Source organism: Callospermophilus lateralis, chromosome 1, assembly GCF_048772815.1.
Source record: "Callospermophilus lateralis isolate mCalLat2 chromosome 1, mCalLat2.hap1, whole genome shotgun sequence".
NCBI lineage: Eukaryota > Metazoa > Chordata > Mammalia > Rodentia > Sciuridae > Callospermophilus > Callospermophilus lateralis.
In genome coordinates, this window is record NC_135305.1 from 223194220 (window position 1) to 223216258 (window position 22039).

At 54.2% G+C, this 22039-nt stretch overlaps 1 protein-coding gene across 3 annotated transcripts; it reads right to left on the reverse strand.

The window, feature by feature from the left end:
- Positions 1-4524: 4524 nt before the first annotated feature.
- Positions 4525-15893, reverse strand: LOC143395950 (zinc finger protein 556-like). 3 transcript variants are annotated; one of them, XM_076852199.2, is made up of 5 exons: positions 15808-15893; positions 9296-9422; positions 8444-8618; positions 6568-7589; positions 4525-5934 (listed from the first exon to the last, which is right to left on the reverse strand). In XM_076852199.2, coding segments are annotated over exons 1-5 (1329 nt in total). In that variant the 5' UTR covers positions 15811-15893; the 3' UTR covers positions 4525-5932. The 3 variants fall into 3 exon arrangements, with proteins under 3 accessions (XP_076708314.2, XP_076708310.2, XP_076708313.2); XM_076852195.2 differs by having other exon boundaries at positions 4525-6085; XM_076852198.2 differs by lacking the exon at positions 4525-5934 and having other exon boundaries at positions 6001-7589.
- Between the last annotated feature and the right edge of the window lie 6146 nt (positions 15894-22039).

Sequence of the window (22039 nt, forward strand, 5' to 3'; positions counted from 1 at the left end):
CTGGGCCCCCATCCGAAAAGGAGCACGCTGAGCGGACGCCGCGCTGCGGGCAGAGGCCGTGCCATCCTGGGGCCGGCGAATAAACTCGCAGGAGGACCTCGCGGGGCGGGGCGGGCGCCTTCCCGCCTCCTGTCGCTCAGAAGGCTGAGGAACTGTCCAATCCGGAACGAGAGGGGCGTGCCCAGGGAACCAGCCGGAGCGCTGAGGGGAACCCTAACCAATCCAGGCGCCCGAGGCGGGTCCTTGGGAATCTGTCCAATCGGAGGTGCAGACGTCGGAAGCGCGGCCCAATTAGGGGCGGGGGCGCGGCTGAGCGGCCCTGAGGCCGCAGGTGCCGGTCCGCGGTGACCCGCGGTGACCTGCGGTGACCTGCACTGGCTGCGGGGCCCAGGAGGGCGGAGGGCCGAGGGCGGTGGGCGGAGGACGGTGAACGGCGGCGGCGCCCGAGCTTGGGCAGGGACTGCTGGAGTGGAGTCCGCGCGAGTCGGTGGCCCGGCGCTGCCCCTCGGCCGCGGCGGCGGGACCCGGGGCGGCTCGGTCCCCGGAGCAGGTCCTCCTGCGCCGGGCGCGGACGCAGGTGTCCAGGGCCCCTGCCAGCGCGGCGGAACGGTCCCTCGACTCCCGCCGCACCATCGGCCGTTCCCGCCGCCTCGCTGCCCGTGGAGCCGCGGTAGTGCCCACCTGAACACGGACGGCGGGGTAGACGCTGAGACCCCGGCCTCCATCCGCTGCTGCCCTGCACGGTCCTCGGTCCAGCCCGACCTCCCGACCTCACCACTGCCCACGTGCCCGGGCCCCACTCCACCGCTCTGGGCGAGCCGCCTGCTGCGCACCCCAGACAGCGCGGTGGGGTGACCCGGGCGCCCTGCTAGGGAATGCCCGACGCCCCTTCCTCTTCAGGACCGCGGTGGACACGGGATGTCGACCCCCATTCCCTGCCCAGAGACTCTGGAGGTCAGCTCCCTGCGACCTACAGGTGTTGAGGTAGTGGGCAGTAGTGCGTGTCCGTGGGGGGCGTGGCCGGCCTCGACCTCCATCAGTTCAGCGCTGTTCCCTGGGTTTGGGTCTGAAAAGATTTGTTCCCTTATTGGACCCTCAGTTTTTCAGTAAATATAAAAAAACTCTAGAGTTTCAAGATAAAAATATGTCCAAAGGGGTGAACTTCAGGTTTAAAAAAAATTAACGTTTCAGCCCTCCCTTGGTTAAGTGTTCTCCCCCTTCTTCCCCATTACCACCTGTCCCCCATGCTGAGTGGGATGTTTGTAAAATGTATTTTTGTTGAATATTATAAAATAGTGTTCAACAACCCTGAAGACTACAGGCAAGTCATATGAAAATATTCTAGACTTTTCTATGTGAAACAACATCTGTGCAAGAATATTTGATATACATACAGTTTGTAGAAATATAAAAAGTCCATCATGAAGGAAAGGCCAGCCTTGATGCAGAACAGGCTTTCACCTTGGCACCCCCTTGAAAAAAACCCGGGTGGGGTTCCTGCACTCTGCAGATAACATTTTAAACTATGTGATATGTATGTATACACACACAGCATATGATTCATGTTACACATAGTCACATATAGAATTCATATAGCCGGGCTGGGATTGTGGCTCAGCGGTGGAGCGCTCACCTCGCACAGGGTGGGGACCGGGGTTTGGTCCTCAGCACCACATAAAAATAAAGGCATTGTGTGTGTCCATCTACACCTAAAAAACAAATAAGTAAATAAATATTTTTAAAAATTAAAATTCATATATCAAAAATAATGTGTATTTAGTTATATAATTGTATGTGGTTTTGCACACTTGTGTGCATTGTTCTATGTCTCTGCATGTTGTAAAAGCAAAGAACAATCCAGGTATCAATGTGGAGTATTTCCTCAAATGGTTGTTTTAACGTTCTCCTTCCGGTGGCCCCGCAACTGGGAATCGGCTTGCAGTCATGTACTACATAGGGGTATGTCCTCCTGTGTCCCCCCCTCCCAGTTTCCATGGTGCCTGTGTTTGATTTGCGTATTTATTGCTTTCCAACAGAATGTTAGATCCACGCGGTGCAGAACTCTTCTGTTCTTCAGGGTGGTCGCCCTCATGGCCGTGTTCACTAGACCTGAATACGGTCGGCAGTGGAGGGAGCCAGGGGGCTAGGCTGGAAGAGGACACTCCTCTGCCTCTCCACAGTGTCGGGCAGATCTGGCAGCGCCTCACCGGGGACAGCAGAGTTGTGTGGTGAGTGTGGAGGAAGGTGGTGCCGTGAGTGCAGGCTTTGTAGTCACTGACCCCAGACCTTCTGAGTGGATGATGTCACTGTCTGCATTCCCTCGAAGGCAAGCTGATTCTACATTGGCTCTTCAGCGTCATAGGCATGTTGGAGCGGAAGTCTGTGCAGCTCTTAGGAACACTCACACTGTGGGTGCTCAGTCGGTGGCACACCTAACAATCAGTGTGGGAGAGAGTGTTACAGCATCTGATGGTTTAAAACCAGGAGTCTTGGAGTTTCCAGGGCCACGCCTGGTGTCAAGAGCCACCGGGAGGCTTCGTGGGACACTGTGGAGGGTCGTGTGGTGCGACTACTGAGTTCAATCCCCAGTATCCCCCCCCCAATTATACTTCAGCCCCCTATGGTGGTGCAGGCCTATCATCCCAGGGGTTTGGGAGGCTGAGGCAGGAGGAGTGAAGTTCAAAGCCGGCCTCAGCAACCTAATGAGACCCCTCTCAGAATCAAATATAAAAAGGGCTGGGGATGTGTCTCAGTGGTCCAGTCCTCACTACCCTCCCCCTAAAAAGATAATCCTGTGTGTGGCTCATGCCAGTTACTCCCTGGGAGCTCCCGGCTCACCACCTACAGCTCTTGCTGCTATTAGATGTGGTTAGACGGGACTCCACCAGAGAAAGACTTGGCAGGAGCTGCGTAGCTGACCACCTCTTCTCCAACCATGGGGCACTTTGGTTTCTCCTGGTGAATCTTCTTGGATGATGGCCAGGTTGCACGCGACTAAGACACTCAGGGTCACTCCAGGGGACTGGGCTGCGCAAAATAACCACCAAGAGACAGAGAGACCTTTTTCTTTGAGGGTGCTGTGAAGGCTCCTCTGACCTTAAAAGTCCGCAGAAAGAAAGAGACAGAGAGAGAGAGGAGAGAGAGAGAAGAGAGGAGAGAGAGAGAAGAGAGGAAGAGAGAGAGAGAGAGAGAGAGCCCCCCTGGCACTCGCTGACCTCTTATTGAGGAGAAGCTATTCAAATGAAGCAAGGGGTCAGGTTTCAGGGGGCTGAGTCTGGCTTCCTGATGGCTGCTGTCAGCAGATTGACTGACATCTAGGAAGGTCACACCCAAGAGCAGAGCAAGAGAAGGGGACACACAAAGGGCGTTTCCATGGAACATTCTATCCCAAACAGGGCAAGGGGTAACATCACCAAGGAACAGGTGGGCGTAGGTCCACCCATGGGGATGTGGGAAGGCATGCCCAGGCAGGAAAACACAGTCGCTCCAGGCAGCCAGATCACAGAGTGACATGCCACACCCATCAGAAGAGGAGACAACGCGGTCCGTGCTGGTGTGCTCCCACAGGTGAAGTGCAGGAGCAGCAGAATGACAAGGCAAATATACAGTGAAATTTAAAATTCTTCCAAAAGGAGATTCATCACCACACTGTGGTCCGAATCCGTCTCCTTGACTAGAATGTTCAGTCTCACAATAGAGAGGACAGCCTCAAGACATTCTTCCTGTTTCACTGGCTCACGGTCACTTACACCACGGTGGGTCTGTGGCACATGTTTGTACGGGCGCAGGATGTGGCCTTCAGTCTGCCCAGGACCCTTCCCCAGGCCTTCCTTTCCTCTTCTCCCCCTGGTCCCTTTACACCACTGGTCTCCCTTCAGTTTTGGTGAGACCCTCCCTTATCTTTCTTCCCCTTTCCTCCCTAGCACCCACAGGACAGGAAGCACAGGACCACCTTCCAAGTCTGATTCCATTTAACCTGCTGTTCTCAAGTTCCATCCATTTTCCTGCAAATGACATGATTTCATTTTCTTTATGGCTCAATAAAAGTCCACTGTGTATACACCACCGCTTCTCTACCCATCCATCCTAGGTGGATACCAGGCTGGTCCGTAGTCTGAAAGCCTTAAGGTTTCTAGTGTTTGTAAAAATGAGGCTGAACGTGCTTATGTCTTCATTCTTATAAAAGATAATTACTATCAACTCAATGAAGGGGGTTCCCACTGTTTACTAACACCCTTGGCCAGTCTGGAAACAGTGCTGAAGACGTATTTTGCAGCATAAATATAAATGAATTAATGACGGTAGTCTCATTCACTGCGGCCTGTACCCTTCATTCTGCTGTGGTTTCTATTTTACTTACTTCTATCTTGATACAGCACATAAAGCTTACACTTGCTTTATTAGGATTATTTTATATCTTTTACTAGCTTTACTTAGTACCACACTAAATTAATAAGACTTTTTAAAGTTACTATTATGAATGAACAAGGAAGAATATGGTAAAATTGTAACAATAGATTTACTAAAATTTACTAAACTTGAATGCAGAGGTAAATTCACAGAGTTACAAAGTGATCTGGCAATTTATGGTTTTAATACTTTCAGTCCATGGAAAATGATGGCACTTGTTAGTACAAACTCATTCCTGCTTCTCAGAAGTTCTTCCTACATCACACAGTGGGGACCCCAACTCACGTGGTGCGCTGTGTGGCTCCTTGTCTCGAGGCAGGTGATGCGAATTCAGTCTTCAGGTTTTCAATCTCCATCTTTTCTGGCCCATGTCTGCACCACAAGCCTCTCTCATGGTGGCGGTCAGGCCAGCCGCAGCTCATCAGCCACGTGACCGTGAGGTGCCTGAGTGTGCCCTATTGCTGGAACTTTTTGGATAGAGGAACTCAATAAATCGCCAGACACTTCTGTCTGCCAGCCTCTGTGCCCGAGGATTCTGCCAACGTAGGCTAACGTAGGTGTTCTGGGCACGTTTAGGGTGCTCTAGGTAGGCTGTGGTGTCGGGTAGTTAGGTGGAGCAAGTGCACTTTCAACTTACAATATTTTCAGCACCTGGGTTTATCAGGATGTAACATCATAAATTCACAGACATCTACGTACAACTTATTTGAAAATATAATTAATAGGATATTTCTCAGAAACTATTTTTGTTTCAGTTGCACATAAACAGTAACGGGACACGTATTGAGGGATTGTACTCAGCCCCCCCATCTGTCCCCGGTGACATCTCATAGATGAACCTGGTCAGGGCAGCCTCTCCACACTGCAGTAGGAAACAGTCCAGGTGTTTTTATGGCTGTGATTGACCCTGTCACGGTAGAATCAGGGACACAGAGGCGTGAGAAGTTTCAAGAGAATGAGGCGTCCATCATACAGATTAGACTACATACTTCACAAACTGGGACAAAAAGAACCTGGTGGGCTGCATAGACCCTGTAGGGACACCCATCTGGATGTCTCACCTGGAGGTGCATCCATGAAGGGAAAGCCTGCCGTGGGGACCCGTGGCAGCCGTGACCTCTCACAGGGTGGAAGAGAAGCAGCTGATATGCATTTTAAAGATGCTTTTGATCGATGGGGCTAAACTCAGGGAAATGAGACAGACCCTGGGGTCCCTGCGCACGTATTGCCACGTGGTGGTGACCTGACAGACTGAATAACGGCCTCTTCCAAAGCTCCTGCAAGTTGGGCTAACAGAATTCCAGACAGGGCATCCTGGGAGATGTAGTCCTGGCCATGTGAAAAGGCATCCTGGGAGATGTAGTCCTGGCCGTGTGAAAAGGCATCCTGGGAGATGTAGTCCTGGCCTTCCCATGTGACCGAGTCCTGGCCACCTCTGTCTCCAGATTGCTGCTCCTCTCAGGCTTCTCTTCCTGATCCAGACCCATCGTCCAGTCCCCAGCAGGACAAAGAGCCAGGGGCATCCTGTGAAAACAGCACTTCACACCGACCGCTCTCAGGATCTCTGCCTGCTACAAGTCTCTGCCGACGAGTCAACAACTGGTAAGTGGCTGCAAAGCTCTACAAATAGAACCGTGATCCTCTGGCCAAAGGTGTTTTTTCTGATAATACATACCTTATGTAAGTAAAAAAGTATTAATATTAAAATTGTTAGTTTTCTCAATAAGATAAAAAGGTAGAAAACGTGTGATGGTATGTGACGTTCTGCGTGGAACACAGGGACAGTAAGAGGCTGACAGACCCACGTGTACAGAACCACCAGCGACTACAGAAGTCACACTTACAATGTCAAAAACACACTGCAGATTCCTCATTGGCGCAGCACACTTCAAAATGAGAAAAAGCAACTGAATTTATAGGAAAAACTACTCTATTGAAATTTTATGTTCTGTAAATGAAAGAGCACTTAGGGAAGTCTCACCCCAGTGTTTATTTGCAGGAAAACTGGAAATTCATTTGATAGGGTTTCACTTTTAGGATGAGGTATTGGCCAAGGCGAGGCCCTATTTATCAACAAGATCTCTCTCCTGGGGTGAATTTTCTGGATTTATAGATGAATTAATTTGCATATATATATCTATTTTACATACTACTTACATTTAGAGGGCTTCTTTCCATGGCGACTTCTCATATGACCTTGAAAGGATTTGGCACAACTGAAATCTTTCCCACATTTTTCACATTTATAGGGCTGCTCTTCCAACTGCGCTGCGTCTTCGGAAGGCCGAGGGTCCCTGGGGGGCTCCTCTGCACCGCTCACACCCACAGCGCTCTCTGCAGTGTGCTTTCGCAGGTGCTTACGCAAGGAAGAGGCCCAGCCCAGAGCTTTCCCACACTTGTCACATCTGTAGAGTCGCTTTCCGTTCTGCACGATCACACTCGTGGAAGGGCAGGAGCCCCCTGAAGGGGCTCCCATCCTGCCAGCACTCACTGATTTCTTTTTAGTGTGCATTCTGACGTGTTTGTGCAGGGATGAAGGCCAACCAAAGGCCTTCCCACACTTTTCACATCTATAGGGCTTTTCTCCATTGTGAATTCTCACGTGTCTTTGAAAGGACGTGAGCCAGCAGTAGGCTTTTCCACACTGCTTACACTCGTAGGGTCTCTCCCCAGTGTGCATGATCATGTGGATGCGGAAGGACTTGGGGCAGCTGTAGGCTTTCCCACACTGCTTACACTCGTAAGGCTTCCCCCCGGTGTGCATCATCACGTGGACGCGGAAGGACTTGGGGCAGCTGAAGGGTTTCCCACACTGCTCACACTCAAAGGGCTTCTCCCCGGTGTGAGTCCTTATGTGTTCAGTGAGAGAATAGGAGCGGAGAAATGTCTTCCCACAGAATCTGCACGCATAGGGCTTCTCCCCACTGTGGGTCTTCACATGCGTCCGGAGGTATGAGGGGCGACTGAAGGCCTTCCCGCACTCGTCGCACTTGTGCAGCTTCTGCCCCGTGTGGATTCTCCGGTGCCTCTGGAGGGAGGATGAGTGGGTGAAGACCTTCCTGCACTCGCTGCACTCGTAGCGTTTAGCTGCCCGGGGGGGTTTCCGGGGCGTCTGGCAGGAGGAGCCGCCACCCTCGTTCCTTTTACCCCGTGCACAGAGTCGCTTTATCATATGGATTCTGTTAAAAACGGGGAGCATGTTAACGACTATTAGTGACTTATTTTTTAAATTTTTTTATGTCTTTTTTACTTTTAATTTTTTATGTGGTGCTGAGGATGGAACCCGGGCCCTCCCACATGCTAGGCCAGCGCCTACCCCTGAGCCGCGCCCAGCCCTGGGATCTCTCAGGGTTACACACTGGGATCACATCCACCTGCATGTGAGTGTAGGTGTTCTGCCCCGTTGTGAACCAAAGGCTCAGGAAGAGGGTTCAGCCATAGACCATTACTACAGAAAGAGTCATGTCTGGGGATCCGTGACGATTGCTTCCAACCGAATCATCTTTCAAATACTCAATGTTCCAATCATGTTAAGAGAATTTCTGGAAACTTCTCTTTGAATGAATTTGGATCCAGCATTATCTCCCTCCCCCCTCCTCCCTTCTTTCCCTCCCCCCTTCCTTACGATGAACCCAGGGGTGCTTAATCACCAAGCCACCTCCCAGCCCACCCACCTTTGTTGGGTTGACCTTGAAATTGCCATCCTCCTGCATCGGGCCCTGAGTCGCTGGGATTTCAGGCGTTACCGCTGTACCCAGGCATGGCTTTGTACTCTTTTTTGGGTTATTTTTTTAAAGTTTTTAAATTTTTTTTAGTAGTAGATGAACACAATACCTTCATATTTACCTTTGAGTTGTACACAATACCTTTCTTTTGTTATTTATGTTTACGCGGTGCTGAGGACTGAACCCAGGGCCCCGCTCACGCAAGGCGAGCCCCTGCCCCGAGCCCCCACCCCGAGCCCCCGCCCCGGCCTGTGTGTTCTTTCTAACTTTCCTCCTTACACACTGAAGTCCCACGAAGTGACACTCACCTCAAATGTCTCCCCTGTTTGTTGTCCCTCTTTTCGATGCTGTTCTGTCCCCAAGTCTCTCCCAAGAGGGAAGCCCAGGTATCGTTTCTTTTGAACCTTGCGATTTTCTGTTTATTGGACAGCTTTTCCCCACAGGCTCCTTGTCGGGTGGGCCCACTGCGTTGACTGCCGTCATCTGAAACCAAGCCAGGGACAGACAGGAGCTCGCTGTCTCCTGGTTCCATTGTGACGGGCCCAGGGGACCAGAACGCAGACCCCTAACGTGCACAGAACCACCACAAGGACTCTGGCCGAGACCTCCCTGTGGCCTCAGTCAGTTTTCTGTGGCTTCGGCAGGACACCCGAGACTCAGACACTCTTACAGAGGTCTGTCTGGGCTCGTGGTTTTGGAGGCTGGAGGCTGGGCTGCCACGTTAGGTGGCTCCATCTGGCAGCTTTGGGTGAGGCCCCCCGCTGTGTCAACGGCCCGGGAAGCGGTGGGGAGAGCCGAGGGCCAGGTCTGCTCTCCCAGGAAACCACTCGGTGGGCGCCAGCCTGTCCCTGAGGCCAGCGTGCTCCTGCGAGGACCGAGCTCTCCTGACCCTAGACCCTGTCCTCCAACACGCTCCCGCCCGCGAGCCGAGGACCACGCGACCTCACCAGCCTCCACCGGGGCCTGTGAGTGGGAGCCCACACCAACGGCCCGAAAGCCAAACACGAGTCAGTGTGTCGCTCTGGACCGTCCCAGGGAGACCTCTGTGCTGTCCCCGATGGCAGCCGTGACAGTCCCCTTACCCAGGGTCTTCCCCATCTACTTTCCACACTTTGGAAGGGGCTTAGGTCAGTGGCTGGAGAAGAAGAAGCCGCCCTCACCCACGGAGGCCAGGTGCCTGCAGGTCTCCAGCATCACCTCCCTGTAGAGGCTCCTCTGAGCACGGTCCAGCAGGGCCCACTCCTCGGGGGAGAAGTCCACAGCCACGTCCTCAAAGGCCACTGGGTCCTAGAACAAACCATCAGTGTGCACCCGAGAGGCGCTCCGCACCCGAGAGGGAACCGACTCGGTGCGCAGGAGGCTGCCACCAGACCGTGGCTCCCCACGTGGACTTGGGGCCCCTCTGTGGACTCACTTCCTGGGCCGGGATTCCTTTCCCCCTCCTCCCTCCAAGGCCAGGCCGAGTCAGCCATTCCAGGCCTCAGGGTTGTACCGAGGGGGCTTTACCAAGATGAAAGCTTCAGTCTTTGAGTTTGAGGCAGGGTCTCTCTAGGTTTGCACATGACCTCAGCTTGCGGTCCTCCTGCCTCAGCCTCCGGAGCTCAGGCCTAAGGCCTGCCCTGCTCTACCCACGCCCAGGTTGCCCAGGTCGGCTTTCCTTGTTTTAGAAATAAACGTGGCACATGTTAAGGTGGCAGTTGGGTGTGACACTCTATCACAGCTGGTGGTACGGATGCCCGAGCCTACAGCTGGGGTGTTCCAAGTGCCCGGTGTCCCTCACCACAGTCACCACGTGTGGGGAGCTATCCACCCCAAGCGGAGGTCCGCGCCCCTTACCCGCGCTCCCCGCGCACCCATCCCGGGAGCCCCGTCCTGCACGCCCTCCAGCCGGCGGTCTGTCTGCCCTTCCTGCAAGTCCCTCACGTTGGAGTGGCAGGACTTCCTCTCTCCTGCAGCTTGTAATGTCCCCGTGTGTCCTTGCCACGTTCCCCGTCCCCAGCCACAGTTCTGAGCACGTCACACACACCGAACGCGTGTCTCTGCGTCTCTCTGCGTGCTGTGGCCCTTCCATTCTTCTTCTTTTTTTACTACTAAAAAGTTTAATATGAAAATGTGCGTGACCCGATTGGCGTGTCACAAGTCACAGGCCCCCTGCAGCGGGGACGTGGGCCTCCTGCTGAACAGCCACCACCCACCACACGCGCATTTCCAGGCCTCTAATGGCTCCTTGTGGGGAGCCATTCTCACATGTGATTGGGCACCTCCTGGATTGGGTGTGAGGCGCTCTGGCCAAACTGTGTCGGAGCTATCCCCACCCTCTCCAGGTGTGAGAGCCTGTGTGACTGACCACTGGCCCTGAGGCCAATCACTGACCCTGACCTTGGAATGCTGCCCCCCTCGACCTTCATGGGATGGAATTTTCCCCTGAATTTCTTGTTCCCCAATAAAAGGCCACTCCCTGGCGTGTCTCTCTCTCTCCTGCTGGCCCCGAGTAAGCCTTGCTGCCCCACCAGGCCGTTCGCCGTGAGAGCCGTCTCGGACCTGGTCATAGAAAAAGGTAATTGAGGGCTGGGGATGTGGCTCCAGCTGTAGCCCGCTCGCCTGGCATGCGTGCGGCCTGGGTTCGATCCCCAGCACCACATGCAAACAAAGATGTTGTGTTTGCCGACAACTAAAAAATAAATATTAAAATTCTCTCTCTCTCTTAAAAAAAAAAAAAAAAGAGTCTATGGATGTAGCTCAGTGGCCAAGAACCCCTGAGTTAAATACCTAGTACTAAAAAATACAAATAAAAATTGCATTTAAAAAAAAAAAAAGAAAAAGGTAATTGAGTCTGTGTGTTTGATTGTGGTCTCACTAGTTAACTTCTATGCTGAACCTCTTTATGGTCGCCAGGTGGAGCTTGTCTCCTTGTGTTACCACCTGTCCAGGGTCGGGCTGCTGCCCGCGGGTCCACCTCTGTGGGTTCCACCCCTCGGGTTCCTCTATCACAAGATGCATAAAGGGTCAAATCCCAGAAATACTCCTGGTCACACCTGCCACCATTTCATTTCAATGACACCTCCTTGTCCCTAAACTTTTCAGCGTGGGCGGGCGAGCCGTGCTCAGAGAGACCCTCGTCCTCACAGGACCTTGGGGCAGCGTCTGGCAGAGCCAGGATGCACTGGGGCAAGGGAGAAGAGCTTCATAAGAAACACACATTTCCAATTGAAGACTCTCGACCCCTGTGGCAAGAATGACCTCGTCCTGCCAGTGCCCCACCCGCCACTCAGCACCGCCAACCATCCACACCTGGTGCCAGGGGGTAAAACCCGAGAAGGCTCAGGGTGAGGCCAGGGGTGAGGCCAGGGGTAAGGCTCAGGGTGAGGCTCGGGTAAGGCCAGGGGTGAGGCCAGGGGTGAGGCCAGGGGTAAGGCCAGGGGTAAGGCTCGGGGTAAGGCTCGGGGTGAGGCTCGGGTAAGGCCAGGGGTGAGGCCAGGGGTGAGGCTCTGGGTGAGGCCAGGGGTGAGGCTTGGGGTGAGGCCAGGGGTGAGGCTCGGGGTAAGGCAGGGGTAAGGCCAGGGGTAAGGCTCAGGGTGAGGCTCAGGGTGAGGCCAGGGGTGAGGCTCGGGGTAAGGCAGGGGTAAGGCCAGGGGTAAGGCTCGGGGTGAGGCTCGGGTAAGGCCAGGGGTGAGGCCAGGGGTGAGGCTCTGGGTGAGGCTCAGGGTGAGGCCAGGGGTGAGGCTCTGGATGAGGCCAGGGGTGAGGCCAGGGGTAAGGCTCGGGGTAAGGCAGGGGTAAGGCCAGGGGTGAGGCTCAGGGTGAGGCCAGGGGTAAGGCTCAGGGTAAGGTAGGGGTAAGGCCAGGGGTAAGGCTCGGGGTGAGGCTCGGGTAAGGCCAGGGGTGAGGCTCGGATGAGGCTCGGGTAAGGCCAGGGGTGAGGCTCGGATGAGGCTCGGGTAAGGCCAGGGGTGAGGCTCGGATGAGGCTTGGGGTGAGGCCAGGGGTGAGGCTGGGGTGAGGCCAGGGGTGAGGCTCTGGGTGAGGCTCAGGGTGAGGCTGGGGTGAGGCCAGGGGTGAGGCTCGGGGTGAGGCTCGGGTAAGGCCAGGGGTGAGGCTCAGGGTGAGGCCAGGCGTAAGGCTCAGGGTAAGGTAGGGGTAAGGCCAGGGGTAAGGCTCGGGGTGAGGCTCGGGTAAGGCCAGGGGTGAGGCTCGGATGAGGCTTGGGGTGAGGCCAGGGGTGAGGCCAGGGGTGAGGCTCGGGTGAGGCCGGGGGTTCTCCTGCTGCACCCCAATCGACCACAGGCTTCTAAGGATATGTGGAAACCACTGGCACCAGGTCAGCTGGTCACAGGCAGTTATTACAAGTGCACCAGACACCTGTGGCATGAGGACATTTTTGAGGAAAATGCTAATTTTGTTTATTTATTTTGGTACCAGCTATTGAACCCAGGGTGCTGACCACTGGGTCACATCCCCAGCATATTTTTATATTTCATTTAGAGACCAGGTCTCACTGAGTTGCTTAGGGCCTTCTTAAGCTGCCGAGGCTGGCTTTGAACTTACCACCCTCCTGTCTCAGCCTCCTGGGATTACAGGTGCACATCGCCCGCCAGCTGAGAGAAATGCTAATTTTTTAAAATATTGTTTTTAGTTACAGATGGCCACAAAATCTTTTTTTTTTTAAGAGAGAGAGGGAGAGAGAGAGAGAGAGAGAGAGAGAAAATTTTAAAATATTTATTTTTCAGTGTTTGGTGGACACAACATCTTTGTTTTATTTTTATGTGGTGCTGAGGATCGAACCCAGGGCCTCATGCGTGCAAGGCAAGCCGTCGGCCACTGGGCCGCCTCCCCAGCCCCGAGAGATGCTGATTTTATTTACGTGTGTGACTTGCTCCTCCTTCCTGGGCTCCCTCCATCTGTTCAGAGACCATGTTGGAAGGCAGAGCCGGGCAGGAGGAGGACCTGAGGACGCTGACCCCCACGGCCGCTGCCTGTGCCAGCTCTACTGGCCCTCCGCGAGGGGTCCCTCCCAGGGGGACTCTGTCCTGAGGGGACCAGGACTCAGAGGGAGGAAGGCAGTGGGACTTCCCAGGAGAAGGGCCAGAGGGGGCTTCCACGTGGAGGTGACATCACTTAAGGTTGTCACGCGCAGATCTTCCATGTCCCCTCGGAAGCTCATGAGTTAGATGATGCAGCAAGTTTCAGAGGTGACATTACTAGGTCGTGAGAGCTGTGACCTCATGAGTGGCTGATTCACTGGGATTCGAATGCAGTTCTGAGTGGTCACTAGGGGCAGGTGGGGGTGGCTGGAGGAAGAGGTCGCTGGGGGCGTGACCTGGGACGAGGTCCTGACCCTGGGTCCTCTGTCCCCAGCTGCAGAGCTGGGCGCCCCTCCTGCACTCCCTCCACAGTGGGCCCTGCCTCAGCCAAGCCCAGAGAAAGGCGCCGGCAGTCAGGACTGAGCCTGAAACCGAGCCCAGAATAAACTTGTCCTCCTCTAGCTTGTTCTGGTCAACTATTTTGGTCGCGGTGACACAAAGCTGTCCACACACAACCCGGGGGCGGGGCGTCTCGGCGGCATCGGTGAGCCCGTTGGAGGCGCGGGGGCTTCTAACATGCCCATGGTGGGAAAGCAGGCTTTTCATGGATCAGCCTTGTTGTCTGTGCTCTTTTTAAAATAACTGGGTGTGTGAACATTTGAGGTTCGCTCTGGCAGGCTCTGGGGGGGACCACGAGGCGTTTTTTGCAATTAACCCGATTTCTCCTTGCCCTGTGTATTAGGGTCTGTCATTTCTGCCCACCCTCCTGGAGCCAGCGGCAAAGCTCAGACCTGTCTTTTGGGTAAGATTAATTCTTTTTTAAAAACATTTTTTTTAGGGCTGGGTTATGGCTCCGCAGTAGCGCGCTTGCCTGGCATGCGCGAGGCACTGGGTTCGAGTCTCAGCACTATATATAAATAAATAAAATAAATGAATAAAGGTCAATCAACAAATATTTTTTAAAATAATTTTTAGTTGTGTATGGATGGACACAATACCTTAATTTTTTTTATTTATTTGTACGTGGTGCTGAGGATCAAACCCAGTGCCCCACACATGCTGGGCAAGCGCTCTGCACTGAGCCCCGGCCCTGGCCCTGGGTTGATTCTTCACTGCACCCCAAGCACCCCATTTTGTGGTTAAATTTCAAAAATAGATCCCTCTAGATCAGGAGGAGCACAAGATTTCAGAAAGATGCCTACTTTAATTTACAAAATAGAGAACAAAAGCAAGATAAACGAACAGGAAAAGGAAAGAATTATTCAGGGGGTGTTAGGAGCCCGAGCCTGGGCTCTGTGGAGGGGTGAGCCGTAGACATTCAGGCCCAGCTGGGGGCTGGCGTCAGGGTGCGGGAGGGGAGGTGACGGAGGGGAGGGGGCTTGTCCGCTGCCGCAGAGGCGCTGGCTGGGGCGCTGAGTGACATGCAGGTCAGGCAGCGTTCTGAGCAGAGCAATGACCTGATCCAGCCCAGTGTCCCTCTGTGACCTCGACCACTTGGCCTCGGGGCGCCCAGGGAGAGCCACCTTCACGCCCGCCCCTGGGAGGCTGAGCATGGCCTTAGCCTGGAGACCCTGCCCCCCAGGCGGGCCACCCTCTGCTGGACTCCGTGGAGGTCTGCGTTTCTGGACAGGCTGCTCATGTGTCTTTGTTGGTGCATGTGGATATTTTAATGAAGCAAGATCCAGAGTTTAAAGAACCCAGATCACTGAAGCCCCTGGTTTATGTACAGAGGACGGAATAAACCTGGACGCACTTTACAGTTCAAGAAGAGAACCCGGCCCGGTCCTTTCAGAAGATGCTACGCAAGTGTTTCCATAGAAACGAAAGGTTCTAGAGACCATCGTAGGTCCACGTTTCTAGGTGGCCCTGATTTCACGGCATAAGAACTATCATCAACCCCTAAAGGCCAAACAGATCAGCCTTGGCCACCCCTGTCACAACGCCCACCCTATGAAAGGGCCGACCGATCCTTGGTGGATCTTGTCATCCAGCGTTTACACACCAAGCCCTCCCTGGCAGGAGGGGAGGACAGCGACAGATGGGAGCCGACCGCACTCCAGAGGGGAGCAGGGGAGACCCGGCCCAGGGCGCCCCAGTCGAATGCCCACCAGCCGGGCTTCGGCCGAGGCCTCCTTCCTTCTCTAGACCCTTCACCTCCACCTCTCCTCCGAGGTCGAGCAACCGACCACGTTCTGAAGGAGCCCGAGGCAGGAGGGCAGGGCCCAGCCCGTCTCCCACTTGCCGGACTCAAGGGTCACGTCGGGCCATCCGACCACGTGGGGCAGCCGCCCTGACCACCTGTTCCCAAATGTCCCCAGCCACCCTCCAGGGGACACTGGCTCGCGTCCCGGCCTGGTCTCTGCATTTCGCTTTGCAAGTTGGGGTCTGGCTCTCTCCCTTGGCCTGTCTGTGGGACTCGGGCGACAGAGGAGGGTCATCTCTTCCCTCTCCGTGACCCCATCCCCTCGCGGTCAGTGTGTCCCCCAGAAACTAAAACCTGGGGGAAGAACTTCCCGGCGGTGTTCCGGGCCGAGCAGGGGCAGAGGCTGTTCAGAGTCCCGGGGCACCCCATGCCCACCCTGCTGGGCTCTCCGGAAGGAGAGGACAGGACCCTCCGAGGCCAGCACTGGGCAGCGCCCACTCACACTCACCATCCTGCAGCTCCAGGCTCACGCGCTCTGGGGGTCCTGGGCAGTGCAAGGCACCGCACGGCATCTGGGGCTGGAGGCCACTAAGACCCGCCCAGAGGCCTGACTGGACTGGGATATTGACCCCAGCGCCCCATTGGACGGCCACGCCCCAGGCACGCCCCAGCGCCCGCAAGGTGTCCCAAGCAGCACCCCAGCTCCTGATTGGCCATTTCCTTGACTGGACACTTCCCACGCAGCGTGTCCAGGGGAAGTGTGCCCAGGCCCTGGGGCCCCCAGGGTCTCCTTCTGAAGTGAAGATGGTCCTTAGATAGGCGCAACCCCAGGCCCTCGGGCGGCTCCACCTGTAGCAGGTGCTGCTCCTTCTGTCCCCCTCTCGGGACCAGAGGCCACTGGGCCAGACTTGGGATCAAGGGAGGGGTCAGGGGAAGGTTCTGCACCCGTAACCAGGTCGGCCCAATCGCCTGAACTTTCCAGCAAATGAGGACTCACTGGCCAGCTGCCTCATCTGGACATTGTTCAACGTCTGGAGTCCTTGACCACGGCACAGCTGGGGGACCCCAGGACAATGACCGGCTCCGAGGCCAGCCAGCCTTCAGCATGCAGAGTGCAGGGGACACTCGGCTTCAGCCACCGGAGTGTAAACCAAGGTCACTCAGCTGTGCCTAGGAACCCGGCTCCAGGGTCACTTCGACCTGCAGGCAGATAAGATGGCTCTGTTTTCTGAGATGCCTGTGATCAAAGGGACACAGCTGCAGGCTTGTCCCCAGGACAGACTTCAGAGGGTCCCCTGACCATGGGAGTCACTTAAATGTGCAGATTTTTTGCCAATTCAGAGCCCGTCTGCTGAAGGAACCCCGACACCAGGCTCCCCAGGCTCCCCGCCTCCCGGGAGCTCGGGGGACGCACAGTTACCAAGGCTCAGGGCTCCTTTCCCACCACGTGACACTGGGCTCTTTACAAGGCACCCCAGCACCGCCCTCTCTCACCCTGGGCTTAGAGGCCCCCTAGGACTGACGGCCGACACGCTGGACCTCGGGCTGGAGCCCTGCCAGGGCTGCCAGCTGTCCCCACCCCGAGGGCCAGGCACTCTGCTGGGATCACGGCCCACGGAGCCTCGAGACGCGCCCGCGCAGCTGGCCCTCGCACAACGGGCACTCTGACCAGCAGTGACCCCACTCTCACGTCCTCCCCTGGCCTCCCTCAGACCTCTGGTCATTGGAGCCCGTCCCTGTGTCTCTCACAGAAGCCGTGGGCTTCCTGCCTGCTCCAGCGCCTCTCCTCCTGATGGAATCGCATTCGCCGTTCTGCGCACACGCGGCGCCATCCTGCCCACTCCCTCATGGAACCGTCAGGAGGCGTGCAGAGCCCTCCTACCACTGAGGCGGTCAGCCAACATCCAGGTCATCGTGAGCACAGCGCCCCTTGAAACCAGAGCAGCTGATGACCACTTGGCCCGGCCGGCGCTGGCCAGCCAGGAGACTTTCCTTCCCTTAAAGGGGCCGCCTGCTGCGTGGGCAGCCATCACGGGCAAGGGTTCACGGATACCCGCCAGGAGGCAGAGTCGAGGTGTCCACAACGTCACTGAAATGTCTGAAAAGACGCCACAGAGCCCTGCCCTGCCCACACGTGCCCTGGATCTCCCCAGTGGCCCGGGATGACTGACTCCAAGTGCCCCTCCAAGGCCCGTCGTCTTAATTGTGCATTTCTTGGGCAGGTGGCCTTTAAAATTTACACACACAGAAGGGCCCTTGTCACACACACAGATGATATGACACGGATCACTCACTGGGGATGGGTTCATCAAGAGGCTGACTCGGTTTCCATTTAGAATCCACGAGTCAAGAACCCGGGGAGAGGGAATGGCTGGGGAGCTGCTGGGGTCCGCCGCCACCTGGGGTCACGGCCACCTCTGGGAGGGGACGCTCATCAGCTGAGAGGCCTCGGCCGTGCAGACCCCACCTGTCGGAAGCAGTGAGTCCATTTCTTCTCAAAAATCCAGCTTCGTCAGAAAATCCCGATGCAGATGAAACCCACGTAAAACGTCTTTAGAGTCCCTGAACCCCAGGTGGCACCTGGCAGGAGAGTCCTCTGGGAAATGGCACGGACTCATGAGAGCCCTACAGAGCAGGAGAAGGGAAGGAACTTCTTGAGCAAGAGCCTTCGCCCGTGAAGGACGTGACCTCGAGTGACACACACAACAGATGGGGGCGGCCACACTGTGGGCAGGGACGCACTGAGCAGGGACACCCACGGGTGATAGGAAGAACCGCGAGGCAACGATCCCCTACAATTCCGGATATCGTCCTCATCCAGAGCAAGGCCCTGTGGTGAGGCACGGTCCAGGCAGGGCTCGGGGCCCCTCCCCGCCCCGGACCGGTCATCACGAAGTGATCCTTACTCCAGAAGGTTCCAGTTAATGTGCCACCCTCGGGCCATTTCCTACGCTGTGTTTTACCACAGAAGAGTCAGCCAACGAGATTCACCTCCACATCACAATAAGGGAATGTCGGAGGCACTGTACGCAGATCGGCCTTCCCCACGCACCCTCAGAAGACCGGGCAGCTTGGCGGTGGGACCCGCGTGCTTGACGCCAGACTCTCTGCAAAGCAAGTTACCAGGGAGGGGCTCAGCTGCCCCCAGGTGCAAGGGCACGTGGGCTCTCAGGGCGATGCGGTGGAGGGGCTCTTGAGTGTGGTGCTGACCCTGGATTCACGTCGGTGCCTCTGAGGGCCAGGACCTAGCCTCTGAGCGTCATCTGAGGAGGGCACACAAAGGGTTACAAGGGCGCGAGTCATTTAGGGTGCAGCGGGAGGATGTGGGGGAGCACTTGCAGGAATCTGTGACAATGACTAGCGCCTCCTAGAACTGTGCAGTGATTTTTTTTTTTATTTGGGGAGTAGGATGGATGAAATTGATCCACGCATTTTGGGGTGAGTTTGGAGGGCTCTGAGATAGTCACATCCTAAGTAGATGGGTGGCTCTGTGGCCTGATTCATTCAGCTGGCGCCTTTAGGAGGCCTGGAGCCGCTGTGCAAGCTCACGGCTGAATCGGGTCACAAAGTGGAAGGTCATCGACTTCTGATCAAGAGAGAGCCTTGAAGAAAGGCCACGTTGCAGTTGGATTTAGGATTCGGAAAGTCACGGACGGGGATTCACAACCGAGAGCCAGTGAAAGAGAATTCAAAAGAAATGGAACGAGACAGGCCTCGAGGGATCCGCGAAGCTTCATCAAGCAGCAGGGTGGGTGGAAATGGTGGTGGGCTCCAACAGGGGTCTGCTTGCCTAGGGTTCAGCAGAGCCAGGCGGGGAGGGGTTTGGTGTCAGGCTCATTTAGGGTGGAGCAGGAGGGCGGTGGGGCAACACTGTAGACAGGGGGAGTCCCCGCAGCCGGCTGTCCATCTCCTTCTTCCAGACTCTGGAAGGGGATGATGAGCTGGGGCACATCCCTCGTATCTGGCTGCTTCCTGCTGCGACCGGGTGGGTAGGAGACCCCTGCAGAGATCTGGCGAAGGACAGGGAGACGGGAGGGACTTTAGGTCCCTATACAGCACGGGCAGTTGTGGCTTGAGGCGGTGCAGAAGGAGGAACTTGGACATCTCATGGAGCCACGTTGCTAGTGAAGGAGGAGGGTGGCTTCTGCAGGTCCCCTGGTGGGGGGGTCTGGGCTGGCAGCTCACCTTCCAAGAAGAGCCTCTGTATCAAGTTGGGAAAGCAGTGGGGGGCTGGGCTGGGGCTCGGGGGCAGAGCGGCCCTCTCGCGAGTGTGAGTCACCGGGTTCCATCCTCAGCACCACATAAAAAATTTTAAAAAATAAAGATATTCTGTCCATGTACAACTTAAAACATATTTTTTTTTTAAAAAAAAGTTCCATTGACAACTAAAAGATATTTTTAAAAAAAGCCCAGGGGAAATGTCATTACAAAGAAAATGAATATTAGAGGGGTTAAAAGAGGGAGAAGCCAGCAAGTCCTGTTTTAGGAATCAGCTAGTTCTCATCTCCGCTGTTCCGTCGGGTCTGTGGTTGGGTGACCTTTTCAGTCCGGATTGACACAGAAGCAACATTCCTCCTTGAAAAAGAGGCAGAGGCCACCCTGATCAGCAGTAGGAGATCTGGACCCCCATGATTCTGCAGGACAACAGACGCCCGGGGTCCAGCTGATTTTGTCAAGTCAGTACTGACTTGGCCACCTTTGGGTGTCTTCGATCACCTGCACTGTGAAGAGAGACTCCTAATCCCCCCCCACTGCTGTGCCAGTCCTGGTGGGTATGTCTGGCCCTAGGAGCAGGGGCACAGGCTGAGGGGCTTTCTTGTGTCTGGTGTGTGAGGTTATCTCAAGATAGGCAAGCCTTGGATGTTAGGGAAAACAAAAATGGGAGGGGTAAGGTCAGCCAAGGTCCAGAGGCTGGTCCGATTTTAGGTAGAAAGGGATGAACATGGACCTCACAAAGGAAAAATGCCTCAGAATTTGGGGACACCAGGGCTGTGGAGCTGACACAAGTGTATGTCTTACGTTCTATTAAAATAAAACTATTGTCTTTTCTTTTAAATGCCCAGGTGTGGGTGTACTTTGGTTATAACTGTTTTTGCTAGGTGTTCACGACCAAGCTGGTCAAATTGATCTTGTTCCTATCTATTGTAAGAGTCACAACTGAGTTCCCTCAGGGGACCACTCTTGGGAACTTGTGAGCAGCCTCTCAGCTCATTTTGTGCCGTCTTCCATGTTTGCTCAGGCTTTCCTTGACCACGTGGCTCTCCTTGGAAGCATCAGGGATGTCTCCCTTCTCCAATGACCCTCCTCTCTGCAGCATGTGCACTGGTTGGCTTTCTGTTCTCCAGGGTCTCATGGATCCCCCTGGTTGGGAGGTTCATGTGGCCCAGAGTTGCAAAGCCCAGGTTCAAGCTGATTCAGAGGGCAAGAGGCACATATTGGCCATTTTCTCTCTCTTGCCCTTTTATTTCCTTATCTTTAGTCTCTAGGCTTTGGTCTTAAACATCGAGCAAGCCAGTTTCACGAGTCTTAAAGTAAGAGTACTGGGGTTTAAATATTTGATGTCTATGATTTTACAGTCATTCACCCCTTTTATTTAATTGGGGTCGGTATTAGGAGTGGAAATCAGCCCTACATCCTGTATGTCTACAGATGATGGCCTATTTTCTCAAATTAACCCAAGTTGTCATATTGAAAGTTGAACTTTTGTAGGACACTAACAGACAACAGTTGAAGTTTATAAGGAAAATATCAAATGAAATTTGTGGGGACCTACTCTGAATGATTTGTGCCTTCCATCCTGAAGTGAGAGGCTTTGACTGGTCACTACATTTCATAGTGACCTGGATATTGTCCCGGTCCAGGAAGTTGAGGGTGGGTCTTCAGATGTAGGCGATGCCCCTTGGGTTGAATTACACTCACCTGTCCCCTGTAACCCTGCCCCTTCTGGCCTTTTTTTTTTTTTTTTTGGATGGAACTTTCTAACAATAAGGGTCCCCCCAATAAAAGCCCACTTCCAAATGTGCTTTCTCTCTCTCTCTCTCTCTCCAGCCTCTTCTGACTTTCTCCTGATCTCCCATTTGGGGACCCTGAGGCCAAGAGCGGAGAAGCCGTCCTGAAACTCGTTTAAAGGTAAAGCATGTCTGTGTTTGATTTGGTGTTTCTGGAAATTCACTTGAGCAACCTTAAGTTTAGCTGCCTGTACAGGTCAGAGGCAGCAGAATTTAACAAGAGTAAAAACGAATTGAGATTGTATAATAGCTGGGAACTAAGAAACATGATTTTTATAACCCCAACTTTTACACTGAACCTTGATTTGAAGAAAAATAAGCTTAGGAAAATGTTCTTCTAATCTTATACTATGAAGACTTGTACACGTGGAAGATATGTACACATTTACTGTACAATGAGACCAGTAAAGCACACAATTACACAGATGTTTTTATATTGACTAAGTTGGGCATTTAAAGAAAAATTCAGAATTTTTAATGTAATATAATACACTAAAATAACAGTTGTTTAACCAGAGTTATAAAAACCCTAATTCCTTTAAGGCCAGTTGCTCTAAAGAATAAAATTTAACAGACACAAGAGATTATCTTTAAAAAAAAAAAAAACAACTTTATTTCTTTATTTTAGTTGTTGATAGACCTTTATTTATTTATTTGTGGTGCTGAGAATCGAACCTGGTGCCTCACACGGGCCAAGCAAGCGCACTGCTGCTGAACCACAATCCCAGCCCA